Source organism: Blennius ocellaris (genome assembly GCF_963422515.1).
Source record: "Blennius ocellaris genome assembly, chromosome: 10".
Classification (NCBI taxonomy): domain Eukaryota; kingdom Metazoa; phylum Chordata; class Actinopteri; order Blenniiformes; family Blenniidae; genus Blennius; species Blennius ocellaris.
This window is the reverse complement of record NC_137659.1, coordinates 19,233,431-19,246,558: the sequence shown is the minus strand read 5'-3', so window position 1 is coordinate 19,246,558 and position 13,128 is coordinate 19,233,431. Positions and strand designations below refer to the sequence as shown.

Genomic DNA, 13,128 nt, shown 5'->3' with positions numbered 1-13,128 from the left:
GTTCAAAAAAAGCAATACAGGGGCCCAAGAAGAGAAACAAGTCTTCTTTACACCCAGTGTTAAGCAAACATTCACCAAAATTAAAAGATAATGTTATTATAATTCATGCACATGGAGTGAAATCAGTGAATCTGTAAAACATGGCTGGTGGTGAAATTCCCCATGAAGTAACTGCCAGTTGACTACTAATTAACCAAACAAAAATTGTTTGGATGAAGATTTAACCGTTAAAGCTGCACTAATCAGCAATTTTTATTGTTAAAAAGAAAAAAAGGGTCACCTGAAACCACATAATGAAAAGGAGTTACTCACAGTGATGAACATATGAACAAGTCAAAAGACCTTCATCTGTACAAAGCAGTCATTCAGCTACTAGTTAAAGCCTGGAGCATTACTTATTCTGTTCACTCCTGCTGCTCCGAGGAGCTCTGAATTACGTACAGTCAGCACTGAAATCTTACCTGCTCTGCAGGAAATGGCATGAGCAGTTGTGCACGGAGCAAACCAGGACTCAGATGTAAATACTGTATTTGTGAGAAGACAAAGTAACTTTGGTGGCCTTGTTTTCGGGGGAGGGAGTCATTATAGCCTGCTAAAAATACATATTTAAATCTGTAGCTGTGTTTACACGGTCACTTATTTATCAGCCTGATTGATTTCTTGCAGATTAAGAGATTAGATTGTCCCTTTTAACATAGAAGAAAGTGATAAGATGAATGAGCGTACACATGATCTCACGGTTAACTTTATCCAGACAAACACCAGCACTGGAGATTTGTTTGGTAGCGTGGCTGATCAAGCTTGTTGTGTTTCTTTTTCTTTCTTTTTTGTTTTGTTTTTTTGCATTTCCTTTGAAACTGCAACACAAAAGAAACGTTCTCCTTGAGCAGTTGTGAATAAATCACTATGAATCAGTTGTGCTTTGCTCCGCCATCTTTGTTTCACAAAATACTGAGCACCAAATATCGCTATATAAATATATATCTGGTACCAATGCCTCTGATGACTAAGATGTGAATTAATGACAGTTTAAATCAAATCTACAATTAATACTCGCCATGAGTGAATATTTTGCAACAACTTTTATTCTTAATAAATTATTCAGTCAATGGTTTAGTATATGCAATAAAAAAGTAAACAATAGTAAATTGAGCCTAGAGGAAGAAAACATTACATTTTTTAATGACATGAATCAGAAAGACACGTTTTGAGTTTCAAACTGAATTGTTAGAATTGGTCGAAGGGACAGATTTGACTTCAAATAAAGGTAAAATAATGTTTGATTAAAGGAACAATGTTAAATAACTGATGCAAATTTCTTTACAAAAAAAAAGTGACTTATTAAATTGTAGAAAAATAAAGTTTGCAGTGTGTGTGTGTGTGTGTACGTGTATGCGCGCGTGTGTGTGTGTGTGTACGCCTTCCTTTGTAGTAGAAAAGATAAAAGAACGTGTTCTACTGAGGACTAGCAGGGATTAGGTCATCAAACTAGACAATTGTCACTTTATCACGTTGCAATTTCCTTTATCGGAACACAAAATACATGAAATAGAGCTTCACATGCACAGACAGAGACACAAAGAGAAGACAGAATAGTAATGGCTGCTCATAATCGTCTGTTCTCTTCTACCTTTGATATCATTTGGAAGTGTAAGAGAATTATCTCGTGATTTTCAAGCTATGGTTTTTTAAACTGCCTAAAACCAGCGCTGCTTATTGTTGTTGTGGCAAACAGCCCCAATGACAAAGAGGCAGGATTTGCTTTATCACAGACTCATGCCAAGGCTGCTCCCCCCCCTCCCCCCCAATGGGTGGAAATAACACAAACTGCTGTTGGGCTCCAGCGAGTGAGCCAACACTTTGTGATGAGCTAAACTGAGACGTGTGGGCCGGACTGCGAAGTGGGAGGACAGAGGAGGGCACAAGTTGGGCAAGTCGTAACGAGAAAAAGCTCAGAACAGTCAAAACTAATTTCGGCTTTTCTCAATCAGACGAGGAGATGTCTGATCTAATATGGAACGTGCCAAATCTATCAGCGCATTCCTAATGCAATCATGAACACGCCATCAACACAATTACTCTTCCATTTCTTTTATCTCTCACTACTGTCAGTTGTTGCATCTTTCCACTTAATGACACATTATTGTGAAGCAGGGAAAACAATTAAAGACAAGTCACTTCAGTGATTGCCCCGAGATATAGGCCAAGAAATCTGCACACGGATCCATCACTCACATGGTTTACAGTTTATGCGGCGAGCCTCTGGAGACTCATTCAACTGGCAGTCCTGACGGGAGCCGTCTCCACGCCGTGACAGCAAGACGCTGCGACTCCGAACCGTCCTGGAGCGAGACGCTGAATCACTCTGAGACACAACAGCCTTAATCTCCGGCTGGATGTCACATGATTCATCTTGCACCCGACAGAATGGACGGACCGAAAATATATTACCGCTCCAGAGATTGGTGGACTTTCATTCTGAATGGGAGACAAAAAAAAAAAAAGGGGGGGGGGGGTAGAATTATTTGTATTTCTTCTCTTCAGCTTCTGCAGATTCACACACAAGCATTTCGATGTAACTGTCAGCAGATGTAGTACAAGCGTGAAAATCAACGCCGACTCTAAAACGTTCATAAATTCATTCATGAACGTTGCAGCAGCTGCTTTATTTTCATAGTGTATCACGCTGGAGGTGTTGATTTTTAATTTTCTTTTTTTACAAGTAGTCACTTACAGCTCCGATATTCAGTTTTGGATGCGAATAGTAAGCCAGAGAGCTTTTACAACTTCAAGATGTTGCGCCTATCTAGGTCAGCTGAGCTCGATGTGGAGTTGTCAGCTTTCTGCAGACGAAATAGGTCACGCTAACCAAGTGGGGAGGCAGAAGAATTTTTTTTTTTTTTGACAAGGCCCTCAAACTCGACCAGCTTTCACCACTAACCAATCTCCAGATTGCTGATTCTGTAAAAAAAAAAAAAAAAAAAAAAAAAAAAAAAATGCTTTGAGCTACACGGTGAAAATATGACAAAGGCTATCCTGAACTTTCCTTGTTAACACTGGAACAATGAAAGTATGACGACGGAAACATGCTGAGCACTATTATTAACTCAAAAAAATAAAATGGAAATCCTGATGAGAGCCTCAGTGAGGGAAAGTTTTCAGTCCAACGCATTATTGCACCAGTTTCATTGTGATATTCAGACCCACACGCCCACAAAAACAAAACTTGGGGTCGCAGAACGGCACACTTTAGGTGTAATCAAAGCACAAAGGTTGCAACTTTGGGTGCCATGATGCAATAAAGGGCTTCCTGTCCTCAATTAACAAACCACAGGTTAGAGAGAAGTTCCACAGAGCATCCAGTATAAATCTCCACACACGCAACGTGCTTGATCATTAAGTCCGGAGCTGGAAGTTGCGTCGTCAAGATGACATCAAAAACTCTGATCGGCCTCACTGTGGTTCTCTCCTGCTTCATACTGGGAATACTCGACCAAACCGACGCTCAACGTAAGTTTATTAATTCAAACCTTCACTCACAGTAAAATACAGAAGAGCTGACATTACATCTCGAACCTGAACCAAATGGATGAAGTTGAAGGTTCCTTGTGTTCGTTCTCTTTCAGGAGTACCATGCTGTGAATCACACACCAATACTCGAGTGCCTTTCGATCGTATCGTTGACTACAGACTGCAAAGCCGCAAAGAACACTGCCGCATCAATGCAGTCATGTAAGATTATCTCCTCCTGTGACTGCCTGCTACATCTGGAAGTCTCATTGATATCATGACTATAACCTACTAAACCTTCACATATGTGAAGGCCTGTGAAGACAAACTATTTGGATTGAAGTCATTGTTTCTATCAGCTTCATTCAGAGTGAGCAAGTTTTATTGCATGCTTGGCTAGTTTTGATGGCGGTTCAACCATAGTCTTATAAGTGAATAAAAAAAAAGTATATCTCAAAAATATCTCATGTTTCATGACATCAGCCGGGTTTTTTTTTTTTTCAAAGGGATCTTCAGAAACCTTGTACTTCATGTGCTATAAATGTATGAAATAACATGTATGTGTCACCATTTCAGTTTCATCACGACCGAGAAAAATGTAATATGTGCATCACAAAAGAACAAGTGGGCTCGAAGGACTGTACGAAGACTCCGGTATGAGATGTTGACTTGACCTAAAAATCATGGATTTATATGTTGATAAAGTTTGATTCTGGGAGACTTTTGACAAAAACTTTTACTTTCAGTCGTTCAAAACTGAAGAAGTCCAAGCCCGGCACTGAAGCGCCAGCAAAGACAACTGGAAAACCTTCAGTCACTGATGGAAGTGGATATTCCTTCAACACCCCAGAATACTTCAAGAGCAACATCAGAAGTTTCTTGAAGCAAAAATCACAGTTTTTGAGATCCAACTGAGCCTTATGTAATCAAACCATGCAAATCATTATAATCTCCTCAACAGCAACACAATGTTCAGAACATGTGATTCCATGTGCTCCGTCCTTTTATCATGATCAGCAGCAACCTGAAGAGACGGACCTGCTTCAGACATTGGTGATCATTTAGCCTCATGGCTCATGCCACCTGAATGAGGCTATTTTTAAAACATGCTATACTTTTTACTATGAACTCAATGTTTATTCATGTGAATGTCCTGTGCCAATCATATTTCTCATAAACAAATAAAGCTTAGCACTCCATCGATGTTGTCCATATTCATTCAATGTGATTTAAAGACTTAAATTTTGTTGTGCAACTTTCACTGATAATAAAACATCTTGTCAAATATATATTTTACAGTCAGTCGACGATGCACAGACTATATATCCTCTAAGAAATCCACATATCTCTGCTAAGATATAAGATATAAGGTAAGATATAAGTACCTGGCGCACAGAGAAAGAAAATATATATCTATTGAAAGATGAGTGAAAACTTTCCGATGAGCTGTTCTGACCTCTGAGGAAATGCAAATGCACAGAAAGAATTACGCAGAGTTAGTTCCTTGTACTAATTCAGCACCCCAAGAGTTTTGGTACTGCGTTCAGGCAGAAGAAGTCACTGCAGTCACCTTAAATGCCCACTAGAGGGCGGAAGAAACCTGCAAATGACCCATTCACATATCCATCTTCTGGGTGAAGGCAGGGTACAGCTTGGACAGACCACCAGTCTGACCACTTTAGAGGTTTGGACTAAACCTCTAATGCAGGTTTTTGGTCCATGAAGAAAATCCATGCATCCACAAGTAGAACTCGCAAAGTAGATCAAGAAAAACAAGTCACACTGAGGTGTAAAGGGTCAATAATAGCTACAGTGGGAAAGAAAAGTGGAACAATTGGTCATCTTCAATATTCATAAGGAAATGTATCATGAAAAATGGTATAACTGTCAATTAGAAGAACATTCAACATTCATTCAAACATGTCTGCTTAGGAAAAAATATATGAAGCATCAGATTGCAGTCAAGCCAAGAAAAAGCCTTTTTCAGTCTGAGATCACAGACCTGGAGTCAAAACACAAGACTGGAAATGTGAGTAAAATCTGGACAATATGCACAGAAAAGTTTATAGCCTCGACGGGCTGCTCGTCCATCACAGGGACAAAATAACACAACGACACAGTCACAGAACTGAACACACAGGGAGAACATTCAAAATGCACAGAGAAAGGATCATAAGCCTGGAAAAGAACCAGGGTTGTTTCTTTCTGTGAGGTAACAGGACTGCATCAGACTGTTTGATATCCACACATTGATATTATCATAGTGTGAGAGACGTTTCCTGCAGCTTAAAGTCTCGCAGATGGAGTGAAGTGAACAAACGTTGTATCTGCTTACATCACTGCACTTACCTTGAACACACTGAGCATTCATATAATAGTAGTCAGTAATCTTCTTTAATCTGTCTGATTAATAAAGTATACTTATTTCACTCTACTACTGAGTATCTATCAACTCAAAAAAAAAAAAAGAAAGTAAATCCTGATGAGAGCCTCAGTGAGGGAAAGTTTTCAGTCCAACGCATCAGTGCACCAGTTTCACTGCGATATTCAGACCCACATGCCCACAAAAACAAGACTTGGGGTCGCAGAAAGGCACACTTTACGTGCCATCAAAGCACAAAGTTTGCAACTTTGGGTGCCATGATGCAATAAAGGGCTTCCTGTCCTCAATTAACAAACCACAGGTTAGAGAGAAGTTCCATAGACCATCAAGTATAAATCTCCACACACGCGACGTGCTTGATCATTAAGTCCGGAGCTGGAAGTTGCGTCGTCAAGATGACATCAAAAACTCTGATCGGCCTCACTGTGGTTCTCTCCTGCTTCATACTGGGAATACTCGACCAAACCGACGCTCAACGTAAGTTTATTGATTCAAACCTTCACTCACAGTAAAATACAGACGAGCTGACATTACATCTCGAACCTGAACCAAATGGATGAAGTTGAAGGTTCCTTGTGTTCGTTCTCTTTCAGGAGTACCATGCTGTGAATCACACACCAATACTCGAGTGCCTTTCGATCGTATCGTTGACTACAGACTGCAAAGCCGCAAAGAACACTGCCGCATCAATGCAGTCATGTAAGATTATCTCCTCCTGTGACTGCCTGCTACATCTGGAAGTCTCATTGATATCATGACTATAACCTACTAAACCTTCACATATGTGAAGGCCTGTGAAGACAAACTATTTGGATTGAAGTCATTGTTTCTATCAGCTTCATTCAGAGTAAGGTCAGGGAAGATGACATGACAGGTTCACCCACTACATGGACTGTCTCTGTGAAAAAAGCGCACGTTCAGCAATCTTACTAACATGCAGAGAAAACCCAGACAAGAAGAGCACAGAGGTCTGGATTCACTCAAAACAATATAAAACAATGTTTTGTGGAAAGCAGTGTTATTGTACCTTTTGAAGAATTGATGACCTTAACAATAACCATTTTTAATTGGATATATTTCACTGGCAAAGTAGATCTATTTATGCTGACAAGATATTGGTTATTATTGACTTTTTCTCAGATTATCTAATCATTAAATACAACTCCATGCAAAAAACAAAAACCCAACATGAATCCCCATGAAATTCTGAACTCTCATTTTATCTTCTACTGTTTCTTTTTTTTCCAAAGCCAGATAATCAGATTTAAGATATTCACAGAGTAAAAATGAAAGTAGTCCATATATCTTTTATACTTGGACTAATGTTGATATTAAATTATGACTGAGATGAAGTATGAGTGCTTCTGAGAAAATGAGAATACAATTCAAAAGTTCACTCTTCTAATCAAATTTTAAAAAAAGAATCTCCATTTAATCTCTTTTGATTATTTAGATATAAATCAATACATATTGTATAATAATATATAGCTCCAGAGTACATATGAACATCTGTATCTCTGCTCTCTTTCACATCATTACCACACCAAGTCTTGTCACGTTTTATTGCATGTTTGGCTACTTTTGATAGCAGTGAATACATTTTTTTCAAATGGATCTCGAGAAACCTTTGAGTTCATGTGTTATGAGTGTATGAAATTACATTTACGCAACACTATTTCAGTTTTCTCACGACCAAGCACAGGGAGATATGTGCTTCACCGAACGACAAGTGGGTTAAAGAAACTCAGAGAAGACTCCGGTATGAGATGTTGACTTGACCTCAAAATCATGGATTTATATGTTGATAAAGTTTGATTCTGGGAGGCTTTTGACTAAAACTTTTACTTTCAGTCGTTCAAAACTGAAGAAGTCCAAGCCCGGCACTGAAGCGCCAGCAAAGACAACTGGAAAACCTTCAGTCACTGATGGAAGTGGATATTCCTTCAACACCCCAGAATACTTCAGTAGCACTACCAGAAGTTTCTTGAAGCAAAAATCACAGTTTTTGAGATCCAACTGAGCCTTATGTAATCAAATCATGCAAATCATTATAATCTCCTCAACAGCAACACAATGTTCAGAACATGTGATTCCATGTGCTCCGTCCTTTTATCATGATCTGGAGCAACCTGAAGAGACGGACCTGCTTCAGACATTGGTGATTATTTAGAATGAAGCTATTTTTAGATCATGCTATACTTTTTACTATGAACTCAATGTTTATTCATGTGAATGTCCTGTGCCAATCATATTTCTCATAAACAAATAAAGCTTAGCACTCCATCCATGTTGTCCATATTCATTCAATGTGATTTAAAGACTTAAATTTTGTTGTGATACTTTCACTGATAATAAAACATCTTGGAAACCATTAAAAAAATACATTTTACAGTCAGTCGACGATGCACAGACTATATATCCTCAAAGAAATCCACATATCTCTGCTAAGATACAAAATATAAGGTAAGATATTAGTACCTGGCGCACAGAGAAAGAAAATATATATCTATTGAAAGATGAGTGAAAACTTTCCGATGAGCTGTTCTGACCTCTCAGGAAATGCAAATGCACAGAAAGAATTACGCAGAGTTAGTTCCTTGTACTAATTCAGCACCCCAAGAGTTTTGGTACTGCGTTCAGGCAGAGGAAGTCACTGCAGTCACCTTAAATGCCCACGAGAGGGCGAAAGAAACCTGCAAATGACATATTCACATATCCATCTTCTGGGTGAAGGCAGGGTACAGCTTGGTCAGACCACCAGTCTGACCACATTAGAGGTTTGGACTAAACCTCTAATGCAGGTTTTTGGTCTCTGAAGAAAATCCATACATCCACAAGTAGAACTCGCAAAGTAGATCAAGAAAAACACGTCACACTGCGGTGTAAAGGGTTAATAATAGCTACAGTGGAAAGAAAAGTGGAATAATTAGTCATTTTCAATATTCATATGGAAATTTGTCATGAAATATGGTATAACTGTCAATTAGAAGAACATTCAACATTCATTCAAACATGTCTGCTTAGGAAAAAGTATATGAAGCATCAAAATGCAGTCAAACCAAGAAAAAGCCTTTTTCAGTCTGAGATCACAGACCTGGAGTCATAAAACAAGACTGGAAATGTGAGTAAAATCCCTTTGATTAATAGAAAAAAAGAGTTGTGATTGCATAAAGCTGCAAAATGCCCCACCCACAGACCACAGTTGAACAAGTTCTTTCTAAATGGCTTCTTTGGCCACTCTGCCAAGAAGTACATATCTAATGGACAGCCACCGACTGTCACAAGGACACGAAGCATCTAAAAGCGTTGTACAAAGAGCACTACGCATGCAAGAGGATACGAGGAAGTTGAGACTAAAGTAGGAACAACACATCAACACACTGTGCAATTAAAGTTTTCCAATTAGAACATTGTTTCTCGGCACATCGTTGGCATAGAGCATCGCAAACTCAAGGCTGAACTGACAAGCAACAAGTTTCCAAAGGTGGCAGTACAGTACTGAAAAAGGGACAGAGAAAACTTTTAAGCTCTCCAGTTGAGTAACGGCAGATTGAATAGAAAACACGACAGACAACGGCTCGCTTAGCATTTGATCACTAAAAAGCAAACTGCCAAATTCAAAAGAGTTGAAAAGATGGACGACTGGCTGGCTGCATGTTGGTGTCGTGGTGAGCACGCTCAGCTCACCGTGAGATCTTCCTGGTTTGGATCTGGGTTTGTGGGCCTTCCTGTAGGAAGTTTTAATGTCTTCCCCCATAATCGTCTGGGATCATTTTCAACGAGTCTTCATGTTGATACTAAACAATTTAATCGTTTCTCCACTGAATGGATTAAAAATAAGCAACGCTTCATCCATCGAGCCTGTGATACCGTAGAGTGTCCTCAGTACTTGCGATTCCTTATGAAACCTAAAAAAAAGTTCTCTGTTGCATTTTTAGAACACATTTATCCCTGCAGTCACACCTATGAACAATGTAGCCTCAATTTAGTTGATAGTAACATCCTTAATAACATGGCCAAGCTGCAGCAGAAAGGATGAGTTTTCTTTTTTGCAAGACTTAATGTTTCTTTTATGGGTGAATTCTCAAAGAAAATGTAATCAAATTAACAGAAAGGCAACATCAAATGATTGGCCTCCTACCTGAACAAATGAGAACATGCATGTAAATATTTTGGAGTGAAATGAATACAGTCAAGACAGACTGGAATAATTGATTTAGATTATTTTTTGGCTTAAGCACATTTGTTTGACTATACACGATTAGGAGGACAGACCACATTTGGTGACAAATTATTGCAGGAAAAACCTTTAAAATAGAAGAAAGAATGACAATTATGCATGAATAACAAGACTATTTATTTTATTCTGTCAGTTGAATTACTCAGCACCGTATTAAAAAACACAGTTTGGCAATTTAACAAATACCATAGGCAGGAAATCAAAATAAACACCTGACAAATAAATACAGCTCATAATAAATATTAAATACTGATAACATCAGATGGCTTTTTTAAATTATTCCAAATCAGTTAAATACAATTGTGCGTGTTCTTTATGAAGATGGAGAGTTTCTATTGGCCGGCGGTTTTCAGGGCAGAAGCGGTCTTGTTTCTGCGAGCCTGCCTGTAAAACACACAAGTAAAAGGTGACGGTTAAAATGACAGCCTGTTTTACGAGATGCATTGTGCACAATAAAACAGCTGTCAGTATTAAAGAGCACATGGGCCCACTCACTCGAGCTCCCTGATCTTGTCAAACACCCAGTCCTGTCTCCAGTGGCTGCAGACGTCTCCTTCCGTGGTCTCAAAGCTGGACGCAGGAGAGGAAAATACACCTTCAGTCTCCAAGACAATTTCACATGAGAGAGGTTGCATTAATATAAAATTCTGAAATAATTCTTACATGACGGCACGGACGCATGGGAGCTTCTTCCTCTGGATTCTGTAGCCGGTGATAGGAGCAGTGATGTTGCTGATGCTGACCTCTTTGCAGCACTGGGTTATTTTTGTATCTGTTTAATAAGAGGAGAGAAGGAGTTTGCTTTTTTGTTGGGGGGGGGGGGTTGTTTCAGAAATTCACATATACAATATTTCCATGTACACAATACAGTGAAAGTAACTTACCAGTAGCGCTGGTTGCTGCCATGACAAGGGCTCCAGCGAGAAACGCCAGGCACGCCAATCTTTTGATGCAGAGCTGCATGATTACTGAGGGAGATCTTCAGAAGCTGACTAGGAGATCCGGAGGATGGAGACGACTGATCCCCTTGAGGGGAGCCCTCCGCTTTTATCCCTCAGAAAGAGGAACCAGGCCGAGCTAACCGGATGAGATGCGTCTTAGGGCCGTGTGTATTGGGGAAGGGGGGGAAGGACGCACTCCGGGGTGACGCTACGGATACACATTTCCTTTTTTTCTTTGAGATTTCATCACAACAATGACACAAACGGAAGAAGCTCTTTAATGAACAGAGATAGATAATAATTGAATTATAATCCAAAGTTAACTATTGACATCAAGTGCATGTGTCTGAATTGTGACTATACATGATAAATGATCATCAATCCATACATTTTTTTTGCTTTATGGGACTTTGTGGGTGGCGGACCCTGGACGCAGCTGACGATACGCACAGAGAAGTTCATAGCCTGGACGAGTTGCTCGTCCATCATAGGGGAAAACAAAACACACAACCACACGGTCAAGGAACTGCACGTACTGGGAGAACATGCAAACTGCACAAAGAAAAGGCTGGAAAAGAAGCAGGGTTGTTTCTTTCTGTGAGGTAAGAGTACTGCACCACATCGTTTCCATACATTCACATTATCATAGTGTGAGAGACGCTTCCTGCAGCTTAAAATCTTGCAGATGGAGTGAAACGTATACTTGTTTTTTTGTTGTTGTTTTTTTTACCTTGAATGCACCGAGCATGAATAAAAAAAGATAAACTGAATACATGAGCGTTGATATAATAGTCAGTAATACTGTTTAATCTGTCTCATTAATATGGTATATTTATTTAATTTTACTATTGGGTATCTACTAAATGATTTCATCTAGTTTGCTGATTCAGCAGTAAAGCAAATGAACCATCATGTGCTGGTCACCCGAATGCGTCATCCATCGCTCCGTCCTCTTTCTCTGCCGCTGCTGACGGTCACCGTTCCAAGGAGAAGAAAAAGGGAAGGAAGGAGATCCTCTGGGTTTCCACCGCAAACCACAGATTTCCGAGCATCCTCCTCCCAAATGTGGTCACTTGCCATCACGTGTCCTGCCACAGCTGGTACAAGCCCATACATGTTGAGTGAGGCCTTTTTAAAACAGCCAGATCGTGACAATATTGATGTTTTGAGCGTATTTTTTTCTCCTACAGTCCAAAAACAGGTGTTTGAGGTTAATTGGTGGCTATAAAGTCGTCCCACAGTGTGAATATGAGGGTGTGACTGTGTGTCTCTCTGTGCTTGCTCGGTGAAGGACGGTTGACCTTTACAGGACGGACTCTGGCTTCGCCACCGGCTGGGATTGGATCCCGAGTTGGATTTAAAAACAATTCCCAAATAATGAGGAACATCAGCCATAAGCCTCGTCAGAAGGTCCGCTTACTTCTACTGATGTAATGTAAAAAGTCCATAACAATAGACACCATTGATCATGTAAATTTCCTGGATGCCACAGTGGGTTGATTAAAACCCTGGTGTTCAGTATTAATACAATGTTGAGGCAATAATTGGAGAATCACTGTATAAAGAGAAAACAGCGAGGGAGCTGATGCAGTTCATTGCTCCTATAATTCATTAGTGCTGCTTTGCGAGTGCATTAAAACAACAAAAAGCCTCGACGGCCCCAAATCACTGAATGCTCCAATTTTCTATAGTGCGCCTGCAGTACAGGTCTTTGAGACAAAGGTTGTGGGAATTTAGTCTGTCTTCATTGACTGCGGACATAAACATGAGGAATAAGAGATTAATCAAATGTATGTTCTTGACCGGTTTGTCATGCAACGGACGGATGGTTTTTTGTTTTTGATAGAATCTTTTGAGTAGAAGCTTGGGTAAAAGGATTTAAGGTAAAAGATTTCATCAGATCCATAAAACTAGGTTCCTGCAGCTTCTATTTCCTGTTGTCAGCCGTGTCAGCTGAGGTTCAAGTACACGGATTTCATGCAGTGTTTGTGAATGAATTCCTGCTCCGTGGAAAGCAGAAATGACAACTCAAAATGAGGAAGGAAGCTTGACCA

At 39.7% G+C, this 13,128-nt stretch overlaps 1 protein-coding gene across 1 annotated transcript; it reads right to left on the bottom strand.

Moving 5' to 3' along the window:
• Nucleotides 1-10,238: 10,238 nt before the first annotated feature.
• LOC308135769 (uncharacterized protein) lies at nt 10,239-11,151 on the bottom strand. The gene is made up of 4 exons (XM_080503875.1): nt 11,018-11,151; nt 10,797-10,905; nt 10,629-10,703; nt 10,239-10,517 (listed from the first exon to the last, which is right to left on the bottom strand). Exons 1-4 carry the CDS (start codon nt 11,094-11,096, stop codon nt 10,466-10,468), a joined length of 315 nt encoding a protein of 104 aa, XP_080360001.1. The 5' UTR covers nt 11,097-11,151; the 3' UTR covers nt 10,239-10,465.
• Nucleotides 11,152-13,128: the final 1,977 nt, after the last annotated feature.

What these genes read in the sequence shown, in the direction of transcription:
- LOC308135769 (XM_080503875.1), bottom strand. Translation starts at nt 11,096, where the DNA reads ATGCAGCTCTGCATCAAAAGATTGGCGTGCCTGGCGTTTCTCGCTGGA. An exon ending in GGCAGCAACCAGCGCTACTG is followed by an intron (nt 10,906 to 11,017) that starts GTAAGTTACTTT and finishes CTTATTAAACAG; the next exon opens with ATACAAAAATAACCCAGTGC. An exon ending in CCATGCGTCCGTGCCGTCAT is followed by an intron (nt 10,704 to 10,796) that starts GTAAGAATTATT and finishes TCCTGCGTCCAG; the next exon opens with CTTTGAGACCACGGAAGGAG.